General features: G+C 41.8%; 3 protein-coding genes and 1 non-coding gene across 5 annotated transcripts in view; 1 reads left to right on the plus strand and 3 right to left on the minus strand.

The window, feature by feature from the left end:
• Nucleotides 1-705: 705 nt before the first annotated feature.
• plbd1a (phospholipase B domain containing 1a) lies at nt 706-10,586 on the minus strand. The gene is given in 12 exon segments (XM_089019492.1): nt 706-1,294; nt 1,400-1,506; nt 1,656-1,841; nt 2,020-2,160; nt 6,309-6,509; nt 6,587-6,731; nt 7,192-7,320; nt 8,402-8,448; nt 8,451-8,518; nt 9,424-9,507; nt 9,585-9,807; nt 10,345-10,586. Coding segments are annotated over 12 exon segments (1,614 nt in total). The 5' UTR covers nt 10,451-10,586; the 3' UTR covers nt 706-1,117.
• LOC148885880 (galectin-1-like) overlaps nt 9,814-23,940 on the plus strand; it is a 14,558-nt gene continuing 431 nt past the window's right edge. Inside the window, exons 1-5 of one of the 2 annotated variants that reach the window (XM_089019496.1) lie at nt 9,814-9,908; nt 19,015-19,159; nt 22,769-22,829; nt 22,923-23,002; nt 23,197-23,368. In XM_089019496.1, coding sequence (XP_088875622.1) covers nt 22,821-22,829; nt 22,923-23,002; nt 23,197-23,368 — 261 coding nt within the window. In that variant the 5' untranslated portion in view covers nt 9,814-9,908; nt 19,015-19,159; nt 22,769-22,820. Of the gene's footprint in view, nt 9,909-19,002; nt 19,160-22,768; nt 22,830-22,922; nt 23,003-23,196; nt 23,369-23,940 lie in introns of those variants that run through there. The other variant, XM_089019498.1, reaches the window with a different exon arrangement.
• trnar-ccu (transfer RNA arginine (anticodon CCU)) lies at nt 10,685-10,757 on the minus strand. The gene has a single exon. It is a non-coding gene; the product is annotated as a tRNA-Arg (tRNA).
• pick1 (protein interacting with prkca 1) lies at nt 11,494-20,499 on the minus strand. The gene is made up of 13 exons (XM_089019493.1): nt 20,304-20,499; nt 19,979-20,047; nt 19,595-19,706; nt 19,359-19,487; nt 17,354-17,420; nt 17,181-17,270; nt 17,043-17,096; nt 16,828-16,890; nt 16,631-16,764; nt 13,951-14,043; nt 13,808-13,858; nt 13,567-13,711; nt 11,494-12,426 (listed from the first exon to the last, which is right to left on the minus strand). Exons 2-13 carry the CDS (start codon nt 20,017-20,019, stop codon nt 12,164-12,166), a joined length of 1,242 nt encoding a protein of 413 aa, XP_088875619.1. The 5' UTR covers nt 20,020-20,047; nt 20,304-20,499; the 3' UTR covers nt 11,494-12,163.

Here is a 23,940-nt window from a genome sequence, read left to right on the forward strand (position 1 = left end):
AAATTTCCGAAACCCTGAAACACTTTCAAGCTGGCATTTACAAACACTTGAAATCTGTAATCAATTGTTTCAATTCGTAGCATGTTTTTAGCCATTCCAATTTGTGGAAAAAGAGCTAACATTACCTTACTACCCGTGGTATGGTGTTTGAATTGTTCTGGAACATCAGTTCCCCAGATCGAATCATGGGGCTTAAACGATACTCTTCTTTTCACATGATGGTGCGCTGGACGACTGGTAACGATGAAAGTATTGTCAGTTACCGTAACAGGTGCGGAGGAATAAAAGAATATACTTTCCAACCGCATAACCACCAAAGATGTGAAGGTACGGGTAAAACAGTGACATTAGTGTTTAATGGTCGCACATATAAATATCTATCCTCATCCATAAAACCTAAGTTTTGACCCGTACCGTACATTGCAACGCATACTGGAAGTCGAAACCGACGCACAGCCCTGAGAGTCCAGCATGGAGCTAATGGCTTGATCCATCATGAAAAACACACAAAAAAACATATTGAATGGCAAAAATCTGCCATTTTATAAAATCTAATTATAGAACTTCCAAAACCTCTAAGTTCAAGGCATGGAAGATCCAGACTCACTTAACCCTGAGACATCTTTGTGTCGTGTAAGACTGCACATTGACTGACTATTTTAACCGTATGACTAAAATTTTTGAAATTAAAACAAACACCGTCCGTGCTGGGAGACATTTTATCACAATAATAACATTCAACCCCCAATAAGTATTGCACAGTCTTTCTTAGTTAATATGCCCCAAATATAATGTATAAATACATAAGGCACACCACACACACACACACACACACACACACATTACTTCTACAGTTGCGAGACCTGTTGTGGCTCAATATTACTTCACATACAAGGCGCGCGGTCAGCTTTTGAAGGAAATAAAGGCTTTTTGGTGCGCCTTATACACCTGAAAATAAAAGGTCTATAATATATACAAAAGTCATTGCATTAAATTATATCCTATTATAATTTTGTTTCATAGCCATAATCACAACTTATTGATTGTCTAAGAAGTCACCATGTGGTTCCTTCTGAATGCCTTTTAAGAGCCGCAAGTTCCCTTGCCGGCTGATCGGTTAAGGGTGGAAAAGGAGCGGCCTCATCGTGACGAAGGTGAAATTGTAGTACTGTGGCAGACCCAGATGGCTGAAGTTGCTAAAGTGATCCCACGTGAACGGTGGGAGTCCACCCTGTGTCGTCGGCCCATTCACCGCTTCTGCCCTGAACTCCTCCGCCATTCGGAAATCTGTCACCTGCTCGCAGAAAAATAAATAAATAAATACCTTTACCTAATAAAATTCAAAAAAAGAGTTCAAGAGGTGCATTTAGTCATTTAGAATGACTCCCATGGGACTTGCCTTGGTGTCATAGCAACCGCCTGGTGAAGGTTCCTCTGTCTTTAGGTCTTTGCGGCAACAGATGGACTTGCACGGATTACCTTCAGAGTATGGGTCGTTTTTGTAGTCTGAGAAGAAGAAAAAAGTTGGCAGACTTCATTTGGACCTTGGACCACACCCTCCCAGATTAATTGCAGGACAAGCTTTCCTAGCTCTCTGGCTGTGTGTCGGTGAACCCTCGGATATACATTCAAATCCAAGCCCAAAAAAAACTCACCGTTGAATCTCATGATGTGCTTCAACGAATCAAGGTCCTTGACACTAGCTTGGTCACGACGGAAGATCTTGGCTCTTGCGCAAAGATCATAGGAAAAATCCTCCCCAAATTCCTGCCACATCACGTCATATCCACTCAGCTTGTAGATGTTTGGGTGGAAAGGAACGTTGTAAGACGGCCAGTAGCCTGCGAGGGCAGGTGGGAGGTAAACAAAAACAATACAATACATATACATATTGATTTATATAGCGCTTTAACAACAGCTGAAGATGTAAGAAAGCACTTAACATGGACAGCAAAACAGATGGATTATTCACATACCAGGATCTAAAAAAAGCGTTATCAAACAATGTTTATTTGTTACCTTGGCGTAGTGCTTGTGTTTGATCTGAGTATTCCACTAGCCCGGGGATCTGTTCCACCACAGTTAAAGCGCCATCTGAAATGCCGTAGCCTAGCTTCACTTTGCTTCTATCCAACACCATGTACTGGTTGTTGTACGTACCTGGAACGGACATTTGAAGATTACAATAAATGAATAAATAAATAAATAAATAAACATTGCGGGGCGGCCCGGTAGTCGAGTGGTTAGCACATTGACTTCACAGTGCAGAGGTCGCCGGTTCGCGTCCCGGTCCGGCCTCCCGGTCCGGCCTCCCTGTGTGGAGTTTGCATGTTCTCCCCGGACCCGCGTGGGTTTTCTCCGGGTCCTCCGGTTTCCTCCCACACTCCAAAAACATGCATGGCAGGCAGATTGACCACTCCAAATTGTCCCTAGGTGTGAGTGTGAGAGTGATTGTTGTATGTCTTTGTGTGCCCTGTGATTGGCTGGCAACCAATTCAGGGTGTCCCCCGCCTCGTGCCCGAAGACAGCTGAGATAGGCTCCAGCAACCCCCGCGACCCTCATGAGGAAGAAGCGGTACGGAAAATGAGATGAGATAAACATTGCCTACTGGATCCTTCGCACCCTGCACACAACCTTTTCCAGCTACTCCTCTCAGGCAGGCGCTACCGATCCATGTGCAGCAAATCCAGCAGATATTTATAATAATAATAATAATAATAATAATAATAATAATAAATGTCATTTATAAGAGCCTTTCAAAACTCTCAAACAGTAACCCAAATCTAACTGTATAGTGCCCCTTTGCAATTTTGCACAACTCTGTGGAACAGCATTGCGTTATAATCATTGTAGCTCCAGCTCTGTACTCACTTGAACCACTGTGACTGACCTATAAAATCTACAGCACCAGACACTTTGAGGCGCTCAAGGACATCTGCATAATTGCACACTTGTTTTACTAAAAATACGGCGACTTCTTCTTTCCTTTCGGCTTTTCCCCTCAGGGGTCGCCACGGCGAATCAATGTCCTCCATCTATCCCGGTTTTGTGCATCCTCTTCTCTCACACCAGCTACCTTCATGTCCTCTTTGACCGCATCCATAAACCTCCTCTTCGGTCTTCCTCTCGGTCTCCTGCCTTGCAGTTCAAGACTCTGCATCCTTCTCCCGATATAGTCACTCTCTCTCCTCTGGACATGTCCAAACCATCTCAGTCTGGCCTCTCTGACTTTATCTCCAAAGCCTCTAATATAAGTTGTCCCTCTAATGTACTCATTCCTGATCCTATCCAACCTGGTCACTCCAAAAGAAAATCTCATCATCTTCAGCTCTGCTACCTCCAGCTCTGCTTCCTGTCTTTTCTTCAGTGGCACTGTCTCCAGTCCAAACATCACGGCTGGTCTCACCACGGTTTTATACACTTTTCCTTTCATCCTAGCTGAAACCCTTCTATCACACATCACACCTGACATTTTTCTCCAGCCGCTCCAGCCTGCCTGGACACGCTTCTTCACCTCTTTTCCACATTCTCCATTGCTCTGGACAGTTGACCCCAAGTACTTAAAATCGTCCACCTTCTTTATCTCTTCTCTCTGTAGCATCACTCTTGCACTTGGATCCCTCTCATTCACACACATATATTCCGTCTCGCTGCGACTGATCTTCATTCCTCTCCTTTCCAGGGCATATCTCCACAGCTCTAGTTTCTCCGCCACCTGTTCCCTGTTCTCACTACAGATCACAATGTCATCTGCAAACATCATGGTCCAAGGAGATTCTTGTCTAATATTGTCTGCCAGCCTGTCCATCACCATAGCAAACAAGAAGGGGCTCAGAGCTGACCCCTGGTGGAGTCCCACCTCCACCTTGAATTCCTCAGTCATATCGACAGCACACCTCACAACTGTCTTACAGTCATGATACATGTCTTGTACCGCTCTAACATACTTTTCCGTCACTCCAGACTTCCTCATGCAATGCCACAGCTCTTCTCTGGGCACCCTGTCATACGCTTTCTCCAGATCTACAAAGACACAATGCAATTCCTTCTGACCTTCTCTGTACTTCTCTATCAGCATTCTTAAAGCAAACATTGCATCTGTCATACTCTTTTTTGGCATGAAGCCATACTGCTGCTCACAAATGTTCACTTCTGCTCTTAGTCTCGCTTCAACTACTCTTTCCCAGAGTTTCATTGTATGGCTCATCAACTTTATTCCTCTGTAATTAGTACAACTCTGCACATCTCCTTTGTTCTTAAAAATGGGCACGAGTACACTTTGTCTCCATTCTTCAGGCATCTGTTCACCATGTAAGATCTTGTTGAATAACCCAGTCAGGAACACCACCGCCACCTCTCCAAGACACTTCCATAGCTCGATTGGTAAATCATCAGGCCCAAGTGCCTTTCCCCCCTTCATCCTCTTCAGCGCCCTCCTCACTTCATCCTTGCTACGTCTTGGTCCACAACAGTCACGTCTTCTACTCTTTGTTCCTTCTCATTTTCCTCATTCATCAATTCTTCAAAGTACTTTTTCCATCTTACCATCACACTACTGGCACCTGTTAATACATTGCCATCTCTATCCTTAATCACCCGAACCTGCTGCAGGTCCTTACCATCTTTGTCTCTCTGTCTCGCCAGCCTGTAAAGATCAGTCTCGCCTTCCTTGCTGTCCAGCCGAGCATATAAGTAATCATAAGCCTCTTGTTTGGCCTTTACCACCTTTACTTTAACCGTGCGCTGCATCTCCTTGTACTGCTGTCTACTCTCGTCCGTCCTCTCAGTGTCCCACTTCTTCTTTGCTAACCTCTTTCTCTCTATACACTCCTGCACCTCCCCATTCCACCACCAAGTCTCCTTATCTACCTTTCTTCCACTCGATACACTAAGTACTTTCCGACCTGTGTCTCTGATTATGTTCGCTGTAGTTTGCCAGTCATCTGGAAGGACCTCTTGCCCACCCAGTGCTTGTCTTACCTCCTTCCTAATTGTCATGCAACACTCTTCCTTTTTCAACTTCCACCATTTTGTCCTCACTTCAGTCTTTGGTTTCTTCATCTTCCTCACTGCCGGCGTCATCCTACACACCACCAACCTATGCTGTCTGGCTACACTCTCACCAACCACTACTTTGCAGTCACTGATTTCCTTTAGATGGCGCCGTTGACACAAAATGTAGTCTACCTGTGTACTTCTGCCTCCACTCTTATAGGTCACCCTGTGTTCCTGTCTCTTCTGAAAGAAAGTATTCACAATAGCCATTTGCATTCTCTTAGCAAAGTAAACCACCATCTGTCCTTCAGCGTTCCTTATCTGGAGTCCAAACCTACCCATCACCTTTGTTTCCTGCGCCAACATGTCAATTGAAGTCTCCACCAATTACAACCCTCTCACTTCTCGGGATGGTCTGTATGACTTCATCAAAGTCCAACCAAAATTCCTCCTTCTCCGCCAGCTCACATCCTACTTGTGGGGCATACCCACAAACAACATTGAACATCACACCTTCAATTTCTAGCTTCAGACTCAGACATTCCTAACAAACTCCTCTTTTAAGATAACCCCAACTCCATTTCTCTTTCTGTCTTCACCATGATAGAACAACTTAAACCCTGACCCTAAGCTTCTAGCCTTGCTCCCTTTCCACCTGGTCTCCTGGACACACAGTATGTCTACCTTCGTTCTCTGCATCATGTCAACGAGCTCTCTACCTTTACCTGTCATTGTTCCTACATTCAAAGTTCCTACTCTTAGTCTATACTCTTGGCGTTCCATCTCTCTCTTTTCCTCCGGGCACACCTCCCTCCTCTCCTTCTTCGACCAACAGTAGTCCATTTTCCACTGGCACCATGAAGGTCAACAGTACCAATGGCGGCCGTTGTTAACCCGGGCCTCGACCGATCCGGTATGGGATTCATAGATTTGATTCGCATATTTGTTTTGGCAAAAATGTTTATGTCGGATGCCCTTCCTGACACAACCCCCTGTATTTATCCGGGCTTGGGACCGGCACAATAAGACACTGGCTTGTGCCCCCTTTGGCTACATTACTACAAATACGGCGACTGATCACTTTAAAATGATTCACTGATTTTTTTTGCACCAACAGTACAACTGTTATCGGACTTTATTCTACCACTGATCACTTTAGCTCTGCTTGATGCCTTTCACATTGTTTCAATTGTTCCTGAGAGATACCACTTACATTGAGGAATTAGATTAGATTAGCCTTTGTGAGTATCCTCTTTGTGTGTTCTACATACTTGGCCAATAAAGATGATTGTGATTCGGATTGTCCGCTTACCAGAATTGTACTGAGAGAAAATTTTGGCCCATTCCTCCCCCGTACGAGCCAAGCTGTGAGCCAGTCGAACCCTCTGCCAAGCCAGCAGACTTTTGGGGCTGATTTGGTCAAAGAGGGATGAGTTGAAAACATTGTTGGTGGTCTGGGTCATCATGAGTCCACTTCCCAGGAGGTAGAAGTCATCAAGGGACATTAGGAAACCTGAGAAAGACATTCATGGGAAGAGGCTGCTCTACTTTGCTATTGTTTAAATGGACTGGAGAATTCCTCCTGCCTACCGGGGTAGCTGCTGAAAGAGAGCTTCCCGGTGGCCGTGTGGGGTTCAGCGATGTGGAAATCCCAATATTTGTAGATCCGCATGGTGGCCGTGTACGTGAACCAGCTGGAGTGGGCGAAGAGGAGGTTCTCAAAGCCCGGGAGAATCTGATAATGAGAGGGAACACCAAGTGAGGATTTTAAAACATTATATTTTACCTAGTGCACACATGCCCTAACCGTGCCCGGATAAATACAGAGGGTTGTGTCAGGAAGGGCATCCGATGTAAAAGCTTGGCCAAAACAAACATGCAACTGATTCGCTGTGATGACCCTATGAAGGGAAAAACGGAAAGGAAAGGAAGATATTACCTCATGCACGCGTGCCCAAACCGTGGCCTTTGACTTCCTTTCACGTTCCAAAAACCTGTTAGGTTATCTTGCTTCAACGCTAAGTGTGCAGAAATAACCTGATATAAACAAAATCTAATATGATGACATATAGTTGGGTGTTTTTTTTTTTTTTTTTTTTTAGTTCAATGACGCCACCCACCCCAAAAGTTAAAAATTGCCAATAGAATGTCACAAGTTTGTTTGTTTTAATGAAGCTCCCCTTTTGGTCCCTGACCTTTATGAGTGCCGAGCAGTGTCCCATCCCTGGAAGTTGAAAGTGAGAGGAGGTGGGGGCCAAGGCCTGGATCAGGTCCAGCAGGTCCCCGACTGCGTTCAGGAACTGAATGGCAAACTGCGACAGTGTCTGTGGGAATTACAGCAGATGTTTGGCTATTCGAAAACAAGGAGTCCGATAACGTAAAAGTCATGCGCATGAATCACGGGAAAATAAAATGACGGCAAAATGTGCATATTGCCAATTTTGATTGTCTGTAAAAATGACAACGTTTGCATTCTTGTCAAACGTGTTTGCTGTACTTCCCCAAAATTGTCAGCAAATACTCGTTCATATTTTTCAGATCAGCAAATGTTTTTGTTCCCTTAAAACGTTGACTAAAAACTGTGATGTTTGCTTTGTATAACAAGTTCCCCCTCAAAAAATGTCTGCACGGAAATACGTCTGTACAGTCTCTCAGTCGTACAAGAGTGGTCCATCGAGGAACAGGTTTCTTCAGCTGTCATCTGTACTTCTTTGAAGGTGTCAGACGTTTCGATCCTCATCCGAAGAGCTTCGTCAGCGAACTAAAGTTTTGCTGGTAACCCTGGCCCTATATCCCTAATGGACATAGGTGGTTGTGCCAGACCTCTGCTCTGATAGGGTCCCTGTGCCAGACCCCTGATCTGATAGGACCCTGCTCTAAGGTTGGGGGAGCAGTGGACCACTCCCTGAAGCCAATCTGATTACTTCTATTGTTCTATCCCTGGCTCTGGTTTCACCTCATCAGCCAATATAATTACCTCTCGACTCTGATTACCTTTATAGAGTCCATCCCCAGCGCTGGATTCACCTCATTAGCCAATCTGATTACCTTTCCACTCTGATGACCATTATTGGTATATTCGTGCTTCTGGTTTGCCTCATTAGCATGACTAAGCCTACATGCTATCAGCCTAAGAAAACTGTTGTAAGCACGGTCTAAATTTTTCCACTGAGGGTGCCACGTTGGTCAAATGGTTAACATATCAGACGGTGCATTGTTATATTAACGGAGTACCAGCATGGCGTTGTCTCCAGCCCTGAGTGGGTTTTCTCCGGATATTCCGGCTTATACGTTCATTCCAAATTGTCCCACAGTGTCATTGTAAGCATGAATGGTTTGTCTCGTGAAATTTAAAAAATGGTTAGATGGATCTTGCACTGAAAAAAAGGATGATGCTTGTAACACCTTTTTCCCTTGTCTCTTGGCCCATTCCGCAACTCCAGCTTGAAGTCTGTGTGTCTCCATAGAGGGACAGTACTCTGTTTCATTTTCATTTCTGCTCTGGTCCAGGAGTCCTGCTGCCTTAGGAGAGCCAAGCAGAGTCACATGTTGTTTGCAGCTGAATGTTGTCACTTAAAGCACAACCAACGTCACTTTTTTGTTTCTTAACTGACATCAGAAAAACGTTTTATAGCATCTAAAATACCCAAAACACGAAGTATGATATTTTTAGTCAAATGCAAAACACCAATAAAAATGACTTAGTGTCCAAAATCTGCAAAAAATTGAGCTGCGAATTGGGCATTTTCAGAAAGTCCCAGCCCCAGTTCGTGACGTCACGCCAAGACGTCTTGCATTGCTGCAGAATCAAAACAATCGCTTCAGATTCGGAGAATATGCTTTCTTGTTACACATCCCGTTATGAATATGATTCAAATAGTTCTGAAGACGAAAGCATACATGTTTGCAATCGATTCAAGAATTTATTCCGTGCCATTATGAGGCAACATTGAGGGGAGATGTCTCAATGAAAAAGAGGCACAAAATGGCGACCTTCTGTGGCCACCTCCATTTCCACAGGCTGATAAATTCCTTATATGGAGCTTGGACGACCTCTTCTGGCGGCTTTTGGGTGCAACACGAGGTCCCCAGACCAAACAATACAGCAAAATACATTGCCGTGATGGAAGGACTACTACAATGTGTCTTTTTTCGGTCAGGGGGCGTTCCTTTAGTGACGTTGCATGCGGACTCGTCACCAACTCAAAAACAAGACTTGCTGAATATTCAGCGCGAGTCTTAAAACGTAAAATATAGCTATATGCGGTGGAATCTTATTAAAATACGCTCAGTAGAAGTCATTTGAAGCCATTTTACAAATTATGGACACAACTTGTCCGGAGACGTCGGTTGTCCTTTAAAGGTCACATGAAAATAACGTATGCCTGGAGAAACTCGTGGTGCGGCAGTTGTTCTTGCAGACTCACTTGATGAAGTTTTGGACACGGTCCAGGATTTTGGGGTCTTGGATGAGTTGAGGATAGATGTTGGTGTAGTGATCCATCATTTGTCTGGATAGGAAAGGAGACAAAACGCAAATTATTCAACTTTCAAGCTCGTCATCCGGGGACACATCTGTCGTACTTACTGCGCAGTGAGAAATCCTTCGAGGTACCCGGCCAAGAAAAATGTGATTTCATCAGTCACTGACGTTTCTCCATATCCAGCTCGGATCTCAAGAACACTCCAGCCTGTACTGGACAAGGTGTCATTTAGGAAGCCATACGCGTCTCCGCTTAAATCTACGACCCCGTCCTTCAGCAGGACGGTCTTGTGTTGGGCGTCCCAGTACACTGTGGCTCTTGTCAACTCTGGAAGAGACACAGAATCATGCTCGCTCAAGTTAATTGAGAAAAAAAGTTTAGATAACATGCGGCGAGTGCTGATCGTGACTAACTGGACACAATATGAGGTACACTGGTACTCTATATTCAATTCATTTTGATTTATTCTTGCTTTATTTGACTCTGGTTGTAGTTTTCGGTCTAATGATATGATTTATAAAATGTTGTCACCTCACGCAGCTAATGATAGGAAGTAACAAAGTATTCTTAAGTACAGTAAAGTAACAAAGTAGCCTATCTGGAGACTACTTTGAGTGTTTATTCTGACTCTGTAGCAACTAAATGGTTAAAACACGTAATATACTGTGTGTGTATACACACAAACACACGACGATATCGTCCTCTTTATTATTGTCAGTATGAAGATCGAACTTCAGTTAAAAATGCATTTCAGAGACAGGAGGATCTCCTTGTTTTTAAAACATAGTTGTCATGTGACCCTAGTATAGACACTTAAGGGATTCAACTCAGGTCACAAAGTACAATTTGGTATGAAATACTTACCCCCGGCTGCGAAGGAGACATTCAAAGCCGTATTGAGTAGCACAATAACACACAAACTTTTTAATATCATAATTCCACCGAGTGAAAGAGCGAGCCCGGCGTGCATTCCAGCGGAAAATCTGCAAGGAAAGGAAATGCGGAACACGGTCGTAGACGTGATTTCTGATCGAAGTGATCCGCGAGGTGGCAAAAGAAGGAATAGCAAGCTGTTGAGCTCGTGATTGCGGGATGAGTCACACCGTTGTCTTACTATTGCGCAAGAAACCCGGCGATTAATTAAAATGGCGGAGAAATGTTGACAATGGTTGAAAACTGTAGCCTGTGGGAAAGAAAAAACTTCCACCCCAGATGGGACTCGAACCCACAATCCCTGGCTTAGGAGGCCAGTGCCTTATCCATTAGGCCACTGGGGCACTTGATCGTTTCATGCATACCTGACCATATATAAAAATTGTAGGGATAATAATAATAATAATAATAATAATAATAATAATAATAATAATAATAATAATAATAATAATAATAATAATAATAATAATAATAATAATAATAATACATTTAGAATGTGTTAATGAGTACGCAAAAACTACATTTAAAACAGTGGTTAATAAAATTCTCTTGGTTTCCAGTTTACCGCAAGTGTAACTTAAGCAACGACATTGTGAATTTAGCTGAATTAAAAGTTGCTGTTTTAGGTTATGCTCGCAATGGAGAGCAATGAGGGGTTTGATAACAAAAACATTCCCGATTATTTATTCCATAGCAGAAGTAGACATTTTGGTCAGGATTTTAGCAATCATGATGGAAGTTCATGTTTGGTTTCTCTTCACGGGCGACATAAAATGGTGGGTTCTGACCCCTGGATCTTCAGTTTGACACCTGCTCAAAGTTGTCCCATGCTGTGAGTGTGAATGATTCTGTCTTCAATGTGTGGGCCCTGCATTTAGCTGGCGACCAGTTCAGGGTTCCCCCAGCCGACTGCAGCGATAGGCTCCTTTGGCATGAAAGGGTGAGTGCTAAACAGAGTTAAAGCTTGTCTTCAGTGGGCAGTGTGCTTGGATGACTGATCTGCGAATGATAGCAGCTTTCGAATGAACGTACAATGTGTTATTCCTTGTGGGAAAAGATCAATCAAAGAGCATTGGGAACTGTGTCTTTAAAATATTTTTATAGAATCGGCATATTTGGCAAGAAGGGAAAAAGAATAAATACAACATTGATAGTTAAAATACCGGAGCAATATTTCCCTTCAACATTCATATTTACAAGTAGTGTTTGTATTTTTTTACCACACGGGCATCCTCAAACTGTTCAGATCCTGAGAAGTCAATGTTACAAGAAGTGGACGCTAACACATGATCTTCATGAAATACTTTTGTTGCACAGATCTCTTGTTGCGCAGCTGAAAATGTGACAACAAAACAGAAAAAGGAGAGTTATAACAGCCAGTTTGATAGTAAATAAAAATGTAACAATCACAATTCAACATCACTGAACCAAACTACACACCCCATCCTGACCCGCCATATTGACACAAAATTAAATAAGAAGGCACAGCTGAAAATGAGATGGGTTCTCCACTGCAGCGGCGGTAACATTCAAATTCTGTTGGCTTTTCAGCAAGAACAAAGTATTAAAAAAAACAAGAACAACATTATGAAGAGAACACAAAGTACTAGCGCAGTCAGTATATGTTAGTAGTCTTGACCCAACTCAGCCGCTGATCTCCTTTCTGAAATTCACTGCGCTAAGTTAACATGACCGAAAGAGGGACGGATTTCTTCACGTGCACCAAAAAAAAAAAAAAAAATCATGGCAATCATTCATCATCGATCAATTGCTCGCTTCCGTTTTCTACTTGGATGCCTTCGTAGGCTCCTTCTTCCTGCGCTCCACCTGTGCAATCCTCCGCCTCCTCTTCATCTGTGTAAGTCAATGACGAGCTGCTGTAGTTGATGGTCGTGCGGGAGAGGTCCACCTCGATGGGAAACACGTCAGCCTCCTTGAGCACGGCGTAGCACTCGTCGTAGTAACGGGACATGCCCGACACGAAGCGTTGAAGCTGGAAAACGATGTCCTGGACTAGATGAGACAAAGAGGAGAGGGATTGTTAAAAGAAGTCCAAGATGGCGCCCGAGTAGGCAGCCGTCAGCAAGTGCTGTCACAAGTCTTGCTTTTTTGTTGTTGTTTTTGTGTTGTTCTTGTGTTTCCTTTTGTCTCTTTGAGTTGTGCGTCGTGTGGAATGGATATGGTTTGTTCTTCTGCATTTTTGGCAATGACAATCATCAAGGAGGAGACTGTGCTGAGCGGTTGCGCCTTTTCAGCAGCACGACTATGCCAGCACTCTTTTTGATTGGGGAGCAATGTCGAAGCCCTTTGACTGTCATCACTGGACAGCTCTGGAGCGATTGTGTTTTTTTGCGCATGTCATGGTCAGCATGTAAAAAAGCCCCGCTTTGTTCAGCGGAAAGGTCGGCGCTGTTGGACAGTCTGCGGCTGGATGGATGCATGGCTTGAGGAGCTCGTGAAAACAAGAAAGGAGCGTCAGCGCAGAGCATATGCGGAACTGTCGCGGCTTGCAAATGAAGTGGATTTACGTGGGACAGGAGATGTGAGACAATCTCTTTTCGTCAATGGATGCTACAGCTTCGTGTTTCCTTTCAACATTTGGTACGTCAACAGACGTGCACATTTCACCATGACGTCCCTGATCCACTTGTGAAAAGGACGCCTTGATCCTCTCCTCTTTCATCTTGAACTGCTTCATGCAAGAAAGAGGGTGCAGAAAGTGGTTAAGATTGAATGACTGCCTGTGTTTTTTGTGTTGCGTCACATTATTTATTTTGTTTTTGTTTTGACTTTAAGATGGTGCCGCGACAGTCAGTGGCTGCCTTGACAGCAGCTCCTGTATTTTGTTTTTTGACTTCTTCTTTTCCTTTCCTCTTACTTTCATCACTTTGCTGCTGTGAAATCTAAATTTCTCCACTGCGAGACTAATAAAGGCTAATCCAATAGAATCCATTCCAATCCAAATCACACGGCGTTGGAAAAAAAAAAGAGTTCAAACGGAATGGATTTTTGCTTTGATAATAAATAACAACAATGCCCCACATATTTGCGGTTCATTATTCACAAAATCACCTAGTTTGGTGGTGGTCCATTTCTCACTAAATGATTTCAATAAAATCTAGATTGGGATGGGAGGAGAAACCGCTAACCAACCATGTTTCTGATCCAAAAGTTCGATCTTCTCCATGACGTCTTTTCTCATTTTAGCAAAGCGAGCACGAGCCTCCTGCCGGCACCGTAGCACCAAACGGTACTCGTAGTTCCCGGTGCACACGCGATACAGAGGTTCCCCCATGGCCTGTTAGAAGGAACATTGGTGAAATGATCCCGACGATCTGTTTGAGTTGCACATACATTCTCAAATGATTTTTTCTATTTGTGAACCGTAACTTACGATGCTGGTGTATTCTTCATCATCCATTTCCTTCACCTTTAAGCAATATGACTGTAAAGACAAAATTAATTTGGTGTTTCTGTGTCAACTGACTGTGAGGCGCTTTGGAAGTTTCACAATTGGACAGAATGCGGTGAACTTACCAAATATTCAAACTTGACATCGAGATACTTGCGTATAGTGAGCTTTGTGTCTGGTATGGCCTTGTGCAGGTAGGTGTTCAAATCATGAAGCATCTGCCCAGCATAAACAAAGCTTGTCATGTCATATATTTGCAGTTCAGCATTAAATTTAATTGCGGATTTTTTTAAATCAGCAGGGCCTATCCTGCACGAGTTGCTGAGAATCATTTGATGGAATGGAGGTAGCTTTTGTTAGGTAGAACAAAGTGATACTGTAGTGCATTTTTTTAACCCGGCCATGTCCTGTTTTATTGGAAGTCCTTGAATGCACCTCTTATGCTGCCTTCAATGATTGAAGGAAAAATTGGCTGAAAATGTTCAGCTTCTCTCCCGATGGAATGATGCCTGTAATCCATAACATTTATTATTCTACCGACCAAGCTCTTTGGTGTAGCCGAAAGGACGCATCGATGACGGTCAAACCTGGTACGTATCAGTCCGACAGTCAGTCTTTTCTATGAATCGAACACGAATGCTTTTCTTGACCCCATGATTAAATTCTCGATTTTATGTCAATTGCAATTCACTACAATGTTCTTATAATGCAATGTTCTTATTATGAACTCCATTGGATAGAAAGCCATTCATACGTAAATTCACAACTTTTTATCTTGAAAGTTGAAACTTTTTGCATGCACAACCATTAAACAATCTACATTGATGTTGACAACTTGTAGCTTATTATTTGATATTCATGTCCTTACATGCCACATATCACCGAAGTTGATGCTATATTGCTAACTCACGGAGCTTCATATATGCTTCATATATCATGTCCTTCACCAGTTTCGTCGCTTGCATATGGCTCGAATTGACACGGAAGGACTTTTTTTAATCGATCGCAAACCACTTATGCCTTCCTCTTCAGAACTATTTCAATCATATTCATAACGGGATGAGTAACAAGAAAGCATCTTCTCCGAATCAGAACTTTTGGAAGCCATTGTTTTGATTGTGGAGCAAGGCAGTTTGTGGGTGGGCCAGGATTGCCGGATTCACCCTGGTTCCCAATGTGACGTCATGAACATGGGGGCAGGACTTTCTGAATCTCTCCAGTTTGGAGCTCATTAGTGGCAGTTTTGGGCAACTTTAAGTTATTTTTATTGGTGTTTTGCGTTTGACTAAAAATATCAGCCTGCGTGGTTTGGGTATTTTACATGCTATAAAATGTTTTTCTGATGTCAGGAAACACAAAAATGGTGTCGGTTGTCGTTTAAAACTCAATATTTGGTGGGTCCTGGTATTTGAATGAAAATTACAAAAACCCTGGCACTGGAGTGGACACATTTTTGCACATCGTCTGGCAGTGAATGAGTTAATATCATTTGTGTCAAGTGTAATTGCGTGAGTCTTTCAGATTTGAGTGTTATTGAGGCTAATATGATATTTGCTATGAAACCATTGATTAATAATAATACATTTCATTTATAAGCGCCTTTCAAAACTCTCAAGGAAACTAGACTCATTTGAACTGCTGATTTATTTTTGGGGGGGGGCATGAGTTTATGGAGGTGTATGTTCAAGGTGTAGGCGCTTGACAGTAGGCGCGAATGGCTGCCGCTGTTCACCGGCAGAAAAAAACTTTGTTCTTATCCTGTGACTGTAAAGTGTCCTTAAGAGGTTTGAAAGGTGCTTATAAATAAAATATATATATATATATATATATATATATATATATATATATATATATATATATATATATATATATATATATATATATATATATATATATATATATATATTATAATATACTATAATATATACTGAGCGTATTTTACAAAGATTCCACCGCATATAGCTATATTTTACGTTGTAAGACTCACGCTGAATATTCAGGAAGTCTTGTTTTTGAGTTGGTGACGAGTCCGTACGTGACGTCACTAAAGGAACGCACCCTGACCGAAAAAAGACGCATTGTAGCAGTCCTTCCATCACGACAATGCATTTTGCCGTATTGTTTGGTCTGAAAACCTTGTGTTGCACCCAAAAGCTGCCAGAAGAGGGTGTCCAAGCTCCAGAAAATGATTTTTTCAGCCTGTGGAAACAGAGGTGGCCATTTTGTGCCTCTTTTCTGGTGATCGTTTCTCCCCAATGTTGCCTCAAAATGGCATGGAATAAATAAATTCTTTAATCGATGGCAAACATGTATGCTTTCCTCTTCAGAACTATTTGAATCATTCATAACTGGAGGTGTAACAAGAAAGCATATTCTCCGAATCTGAAGCCATTGTTTTGATTCTCAAGCAATGCAAAACGTCTTGGCATGACGTCATGAACTTTCTGAAAATGCCCTATTCGCAGCTCGATTTTTTGCAGTTTTGGGACACTTTAAGTCATTTTTATTGGTGTTTTGCATTTGAATAAAAATATCATACTGCCTGTTTTGGGTATTTTAGATGCTATAAAAAAATTTTCTGATGTCAGTTAAGAAACAAAAAAGTGACGTTGGTTGTCCTTTAAGTGCTTTCCCGCTATATTGTGGGCTCTATGTGGAATTATGCTTCATTTTTGCGACAATATATCCTATGGGGTTTAACTTGCACGAAGAGAAGTACAAATGAATTCAGAGATATTTTACGAAGGAACTCCCCATTCTTATCTCCTTGTCACAACAAAAAGCATGACTCCATCTTGGACTCACGGGCTTGATCGTCTTCAGCAATTGAATGCCATACTTCTCGATGTTGCGGTGAGCATCGGCAAACTTAACAAAAGCTTCGCTGGCTGCGGCTTGGGGCTCTCGGACTCCGATGACAGAAAAAACATCTCCAAATGCTGAAACAATCAAGGAGGTGAATGTAAAAGCTCAGCGAGGAAAACGTCCACTCGGGTCCTCACCTCTGTGGGTTTGCGAAAGCTCAAAAAAGGCTCTGAGGAGTCTCTTGGTGTGCTCCATTAGACCTGCAGGAAAGCGGAAGATGATGTGAGGACAAAAAATCAAACAAATGATTGCCAGTTATTCATATGCTTATTATTACCATGGGGAAAAAAATGACACGAGCGTAAGACCAAATGTAAATGGCTTTACAATATTCATCATTCTGCTTCTTTACCTTTGTAAAGCTCAGCCGTTTTCTCCAGTTCTTCCAGTCTTTTAACAAGGCCATCTACATATTAAATGCATATGCTATGTTTCATGTATTCATCAAATAAAAGCCACACACATTTAAGAGTTGACTTCATCGCCTTACCGTTGCACAAAATAGCTCGGCTGAGGCCGAGAGCATCTGCAGTGCCGGAGCTCATGTTCTCCACCAGCCGATGTTTGACTTTCTTCAGCACTGAAATACAATGTGTGCTTCTAGTTAAGATGTGCAATCAGGAGGCATAAATTAAATGGGTGGGTGTGTCAGGTGTCACAAACCTATGTCCAGAGACTTGCCCTGTTTTGGGTCTGCTTGCAATTTGTTATAATGGATTACTGCTTCACTCTGACAAAGGAGATAAAAAGATGAACCACAAATCAATGAAAAGGTTTCTTCAGTTGTGATTTGTACTTCTTTGAATGTGTTGGATGTTTCGCTCCTCATCCGAAAAGCTTCATCAGTAAACTAAAATTTTGCTGGTAGCTCTGGCCTTATATAATAATAATAATAATAATAAATAATAATAATAATAATAAATTTCATTTATCAGCGCCGTTCAAAACTCTCAAGGTCACTTTACAGTCACAGGTTCAGTTTTTCTGTGGGTGAGCAGCGGCGGCCACATGCGCCAGCGTTCACTCAACCGCGAATAACTCAAATAGACCAAGTCAGATAGATAGATAGATAGATAGATAGATAGATAGATAGATAGATAGATAGATAGATAGATAGATAGATAGATAGATAGATAGATAGATAGATAGATAGATAGATAGATAGATAGATAGATAGATAGATAGATAGATAGATAGATAGATAGATAGATAGATAGATAGATAGATAGATAGATAGATAGATAGATAGATAGATAGATAGATAGATAGATAGATAGATAGATAGATAGATAGATAGATAGATAGATAGATAGATAGATAGATAGATAGATAGATAGATAGATAGATAGATAGATAGATAGATAGATAGATAGATAGATAGATAGATAGATAGATAGATAGATAGATAGATAGATAGATAGATAGATAGATAGATAGATAGATAGATAGATAGATAGATAGATAGATAGATAGATAGATAGATAGATAGATAGATAGATAGATAGATAGATAGATAGATAGATAGATAGATAGATAGATAGATAGATAGATAGATAGATAGATAGATAGATAGATAGATAGATAGATAGATAGATAGATAGATAGATAGATAGATAGACAGCTAATAGATAGCAATAGATAGCTAGCTAGGCAGCCAGAAACGGTGAGCCCGTTCAACCGGGAATAATTCAAATAGATCAAGTTAGCTAGAACTCTTGTTCGAAACTGCCAGTGCAGGCAAAACAGATGTTCAGAGGTGGCAGTGCCAGACCTAGGTCCCTGCTCTAAGGTTGAGGGGAGCAGTGGACTATTCCCTGAAGCTAATCTGATTACTTTTTTTGTGCTGACTGATTATGTTTGATGACTGGCCCTGATTGCTCCATTCGTCGTGGTATCGCCTCATCAGCATGACTAAGCCTAAGTGGTAACGACCTAAGAAGTATGTTGTCTGGACATTAGGGATATATATATTTAGTGCCAGAGCTACCAGCAAAATTGTCGTTCGCTGACAAAGCTTTTCGGGTGAGGAGTGAAACGTCCGACACCTTCAAAGAAGTACAGATGATGGCTGAAGAAACCTTTTCATCGATGGACCACTCCTTTACGACTGAGAGCTTACACAGACATAAACCCTTTGTTAAATGTGTTTGTGGTACGAAGAGTAAAATGTGGTGATTCCAAATAATACAATTTTGAGGGGAAAAAAATAAGTCTAGTGACAAATTATCACTGGTACGGGCGCCACCGCAAATTCTTTAACGGGAAAAGGTAATCCGTTAATCCGTTGTTTCACATGCTAACCCCATCTTTATCCCCGCATGCAGGACGTCATGAAATTCCCCGCTAGCCAACAATGGGTGGCAAAAACAACACGGCAACTCTGCACATGTTGTGCAAAGTCCCTGCACTCTTAAGTCATTTGGCACCGTTGGATCTGTTTTTTGCTCAGTCAAAGCTGAACTCAAACCTGTAAGTCATCTTTTATTTCTCATTTTGCACATTTCTGGTGTAACGATTTCTTTTGCAATGTTACTGCTGTCAATATTGTGTATTCCCTGACAATATTCACATTTCAATTTCATATGCATAGCAACACATATTATTGCCCAAGTCGGTGAATGTTAATTTATGAGGAAATAGAAAAATTGACTTCCAGAGTAGAGTGTACCTGTACAGCTTGAATCATCTTGGCCACTTCCGCCTTTGTCTTTCCCTTCACCGGTTTACCATTGACGCCGGTGATTTCATCACCGGCTGCGAGCATCCCTTCCAGAGCTGCCGGTGTGTTGTCAAACACCTGAGAGGCCAGAGGAGATATTTCTAAGAACTTAGCAGTACGTTGAAATGTGACAAAAATCACACAGCAATAAATGTCATCCGTTATGTTTTTGAAACCACACCTACCTGAACAATATAGAGACAGGGACAGTATTGTGCCCCGCCACCAATGCTTATCCCAATCAGGTTATTTGCATCTTTTTTCAGGCACACAGTCCCTGGTACTGTTGGTATCCCTCTGTGGTAGTGAGAATTCTATTACTGTTAAATATCTCGCATGTCAAAGTCCAGCATGTACATATTTTGCTAATCTTTGTCACTCCGGCTGGTCTCGTAGCATAATTCATTCTTAAAACACAAATGAGATTCGAATTATGCACCACTTGTCTTTAAAACAAACAAAACCTTGAAGTGAGGATAGACATTGCAGGTAAGATGTAAAGGTTTTTCAATAAAATGCGTGAATCTTTTTCAAATGTAACACCAGAACTTGATGGATGATGAACTTACAAGTTATCTTCCTCTAGTTCAAAGTCCATGTCTGTGAACATACAGTCTCACAGGTGTCCTTGGAAAAACCTGTTGGTGATTTTGACAAAAGGTTTTCATCCGGCACGCCGCATTTTAAAACACAATCAACATTTTGAGGCTGAGAGTGAAGCTGATTAAGATCGCTCTTATAAAACAGAGGAGTGGATCACCGCAGCTGCTCTGTGACACAGACAAGTGAATATATATATACATGAAAAAAGATCAGGAAAAGGCATGCACTATTTCATAAGCATCGGGAGGTTTTCCTTCAGATGACGTCGCCGAATGCATGAAAATTGCTAACCGTGGCTAATGAGCTGCGAACAAGAACTTGCACGGCAGGTGGATCACAACATTTCGTTTTCTCGGTAATCTTCAGCGTAATCAGCGTCAGTTCCTCAAACACAAACCGATGTAGCATTCCTTGCAATTATGTCAGCGCGTAATTTGCTATTATATCCAGTTGTATTGGAAATATATGTGTACCAATGACAGCGGCTCTGTTTACTTACCAACGTCATTTCCGCTAAAGGAAATCCGTCATGGAAATTCTCAATAAAATAAAAAAAAGTCATTAATACAGTGAATTGAATTTTTTGATAAGACAGTGATATTAATATAATCAACGATATTTAATATAAAATCACGCGACAAAGCATTAAAACGTTGTCAAAAGTAAGGACGATTGGCATTGTATATTTATGACCACAAGAGGGCCCTGATGTATTACAAGAATGATGCACAACAGCAACTTGTCGACCCTGTTTTTGTGTTAAATCAACGTTCCCTTGCCCTGTTTTTTCGCACTTATTTCAAATTCCTTTTGAGACACGACGCACTGTATTTGCATTGAAACCCCTGGTTGATAAGAATGACGCTGTAGCGGGCACTACGACCATGCCTCTCACCCAGCAATACGTCTTTGTACACCCAGCAGGGGGCGTGTTCAAATTACACTTTGAATACATGTTCAGAACCACGTGACTCCAGATTACTGCTTCTTAACCTGGGCTAGGTCGAACCCTAGGGGTTCGATGAGTCGGTCTCATGGGTTCGACAAACCCTCAGCTATGGAGAGAAAGACACAAGCCACTTCTTCTTCTTTTCCTTTCGGCTTTTCCCTTCAGGGGTCGCCACAGCGAATCAATATCCTCCATCTATCCCGGAAAAACCCAAACGACTCAATATGTTAATTAGTTGACACGCCCACTTGCCATCACTTGCTGCAAATGATCACATGACCAATCAGTGCTGTGGGAAATGTAGTTCGATTTGTAGTCAACATATGAATATATTGCGAGAGTATGGCCAGTGACGTGCAGTCAGGGGAGGCAGGTGAGGCTGTGCCTCACCTGTCATCATGGAAATATCAAATGAAAAAATACATTAAACAGTTATATTTATTTCGTGATTTGTACTTTAACGTTCTTTTCCATTTAACTTCACCATTTTTGGAATTTTTTTTTTTCAAAATCGCTGAATTTTCACATTTATCGTTTAAATACTAAGTAGAGACGACTGGTGAGGCACCAGCCGGCTGAGCCTCACCATGGATTGCGCAATCACCATGCTAACTGTGTTGGCTTGCTCTGCAGTGAGACCGCATTGCTGTCCTTCTGCATATCGCTTTAAAGTGCGACTCCTCGGCTGCAGAATAGAATTAGTGACAGCAAGCTACAGTAAACAGTTAGCAAGTTATGTGCAACCATCCAGTCGTTTTTTTTCGTGTTGTTTGGGCTTATTTTGAGAATGGAGGATTACATATCTAAATTGAAAGAATTTTCTAAACCGGACTTTCAAACGAAAGCAGGCGATAATAATTAAAGGAAGACCAACACCGGACTGTATAGCTCAAAAACGGTGAGGGATGAATGTACATCTCCTGGACAGCTTCTCAGCTTTTTGGCCAAGAAACTCATTGGCTCATTGAAACTATTCCTGAAGCGACAAAGTTGCTCCAGCTCGTGCTCACTGTTCCAGCTACTACAGCAGGGGTCGGGAACCTTTTTGACTAAGAGAGCCATGAAAGTAAAATATTTAGAAATGTTTTTCAGCGAGAGCCACACGCACGCGCGCGCGCACACATACAAACGCTCGCGTCGCGCACACACACACGCGCGGCCAATTTTCAACAAAATATCAGAATGTATTATTTAAAATAACTTTGTGATAGTACTCACCGTTAACATGGAACGTTTTCCGTTCCTCGTGTTTGGTAAAAATCCAGGAAAACGATCGGAATGAAATTAAATTTGCCGGTCCAGAGGCGAAGTTACTGCTAGCTAGCCTGCACACGGCTCATAAGGTTCCACACTTGCTATCTGCAATCTACTTCTCGCAGAAGTATGTCGATGCTAACGTTAACATGGGGCTTGTTAAAATGTCACTGACATTCGATGGTATTGTTTCATTGCAAATTAGAATCAGAACATTTTCTCTCCTCTAATGCTCCGGTGCCTTCACACTGAAGTGCACAACTTGGGCTCATTTAAAGGGGCGTTTACCTATTTCAACATGACGGCCACTATCATCCAATCAACATGGCGCTTTCGGCCATTCTAGGTCAGTGTCATCCAATCAAAATTGTGCTTTCCGCCAACTGCAGCCCCAACGGGAAATGAACGGCGAAAAAAACGACAATATGTGTTATAATATGTAATATTTATCGGCGAGCCATATGCAATCATCAAAAGAGCCATATATGGTTCCCGACCCCTGTTCTACACTTACTGCACTAAAAATGAATACGGACACAATTTTGTGTTGCAGGAGCGTCCATCCTCGCATTTTCAGTCCTTCGGTGGCTTAACCAAATCCCATAATGACCATGGTGAGTTTATCTGATGCTGCTTTTTTGACGTTGAATAGGATGACGTTTTAACTTCAACTTGCTGACGCTACTTTCTTATTCTTGCTTTTTTAGAAATTTGAACTGAGCAATGTAAACCTTAAAATTGGGTCTTGTCTGAAAATAAATGGAGAAATTTTACATGATGCTAAAAGGTAAACGGCTCTATAATTTTATACTTCTCTTTTGTATGTGTACTGTATGTGCTGTATGGTGATTGAAAAAAAAATGCATGTTATCACTTGCCAGCTATTGAGTACTTTTTCAGTCATATAAAGATGAGAATCATGTTGATTGATCAGGTGTGGATGCGTTGAAGTGCTTTTTATTTATTTCTTAATCTATTCAGATTCCAAATTGACCTTGGCTACGATTCAGAAGACCTGGCTTTGCATTTTAACCCACGGTTTCACGATGACACAGACGGAGCGGTTATTGTGTGCAACTCAAAGATTCTTGGCTGCTGGGGTGAGGAGAAAAGAGAAATTCCCAACCCTCTGCAAAGGGGCACTCATGTTAAGGTGAGGTACTCTGACGTCATTGCTGGAATATTTCCATGCCAGAAAATATCAGAAAATTTGCTATGATGCATTGAAATAGTTCCTAACTCATTCACTGCCAGACACGCGAAACAATGTGTCCCTTCCAGTGGCAGGGTTTTTGTCATTGTCACTCGAATTCCAAGACCCACAGAATATTGAGTTTTAGGACTACATAAACTTCAATACAGCATATGATATTGTAGACTCTCTTCTTTCAACAGAAAAAAGAGTAAATTCCTAAATTATACGAGTCTGGAGCTATATGATCTTGAAATGTGGGCGGCTGTACAAAATACAATATAATCAAGGGCTTTTACAAGAGCTGAAGCTGGAACAAAGCGCTAACATGGAAAAAAAGGATATACTGCCCCCTTGTGAAAAGGAAAAAAATATTGCCAGAGGCCATGGCCAGGGCTTTATCGGCACCCAAACAAGAAACAACAAAACGAGAACAAATTCAGGACAGGCGCTCTACGTCATATTTTCAATGCCCATATAAATTTGTGAATGGCAGGGAATGAGTTAAAATAAACAATTACAAGTAACAAAAA

The sequence above is a fragment of the Hippocampus bargibanti genome, linkage group LG17 (genome assembly GCF_051943395.1).
Source record: "Hippocampus bargibanti isolate YZ-2025 linkage group LG17, ASM5194339v1, whole genome shotgun sequence".
Taxonomy (NCBI): Eukaryota; Metazoa; Chordata; class Actinopteri; order Syngnathiformes; family Syngnathidae; genus Hippocampus; species Hippocampus bargibanti.

Bases quoted from the DNA above. Each gene is read 5' to 3' on its own strand.
- pick1 (XM_089019493.1), bottom strand. From the start codon at position 20,019: ATGTTCACAGACATGGACTTTGAACTAGAGGAAGATAACTT. The intron at 16,765-16,827 runs GTGAGGACCCGA...TGATTGTTTCAG, and splicing joins GCTTTCGCAAACCCACAGAG to CATTTGGAGATGTTTTTTCT. The intron at 12,427-13,566 runs GTTGGTTAGCGG...TGTCTCATCTAG, and splicing joins ACTTTTGGATCAGAAACATG to TCCAGGACATCGTTTTCCAG.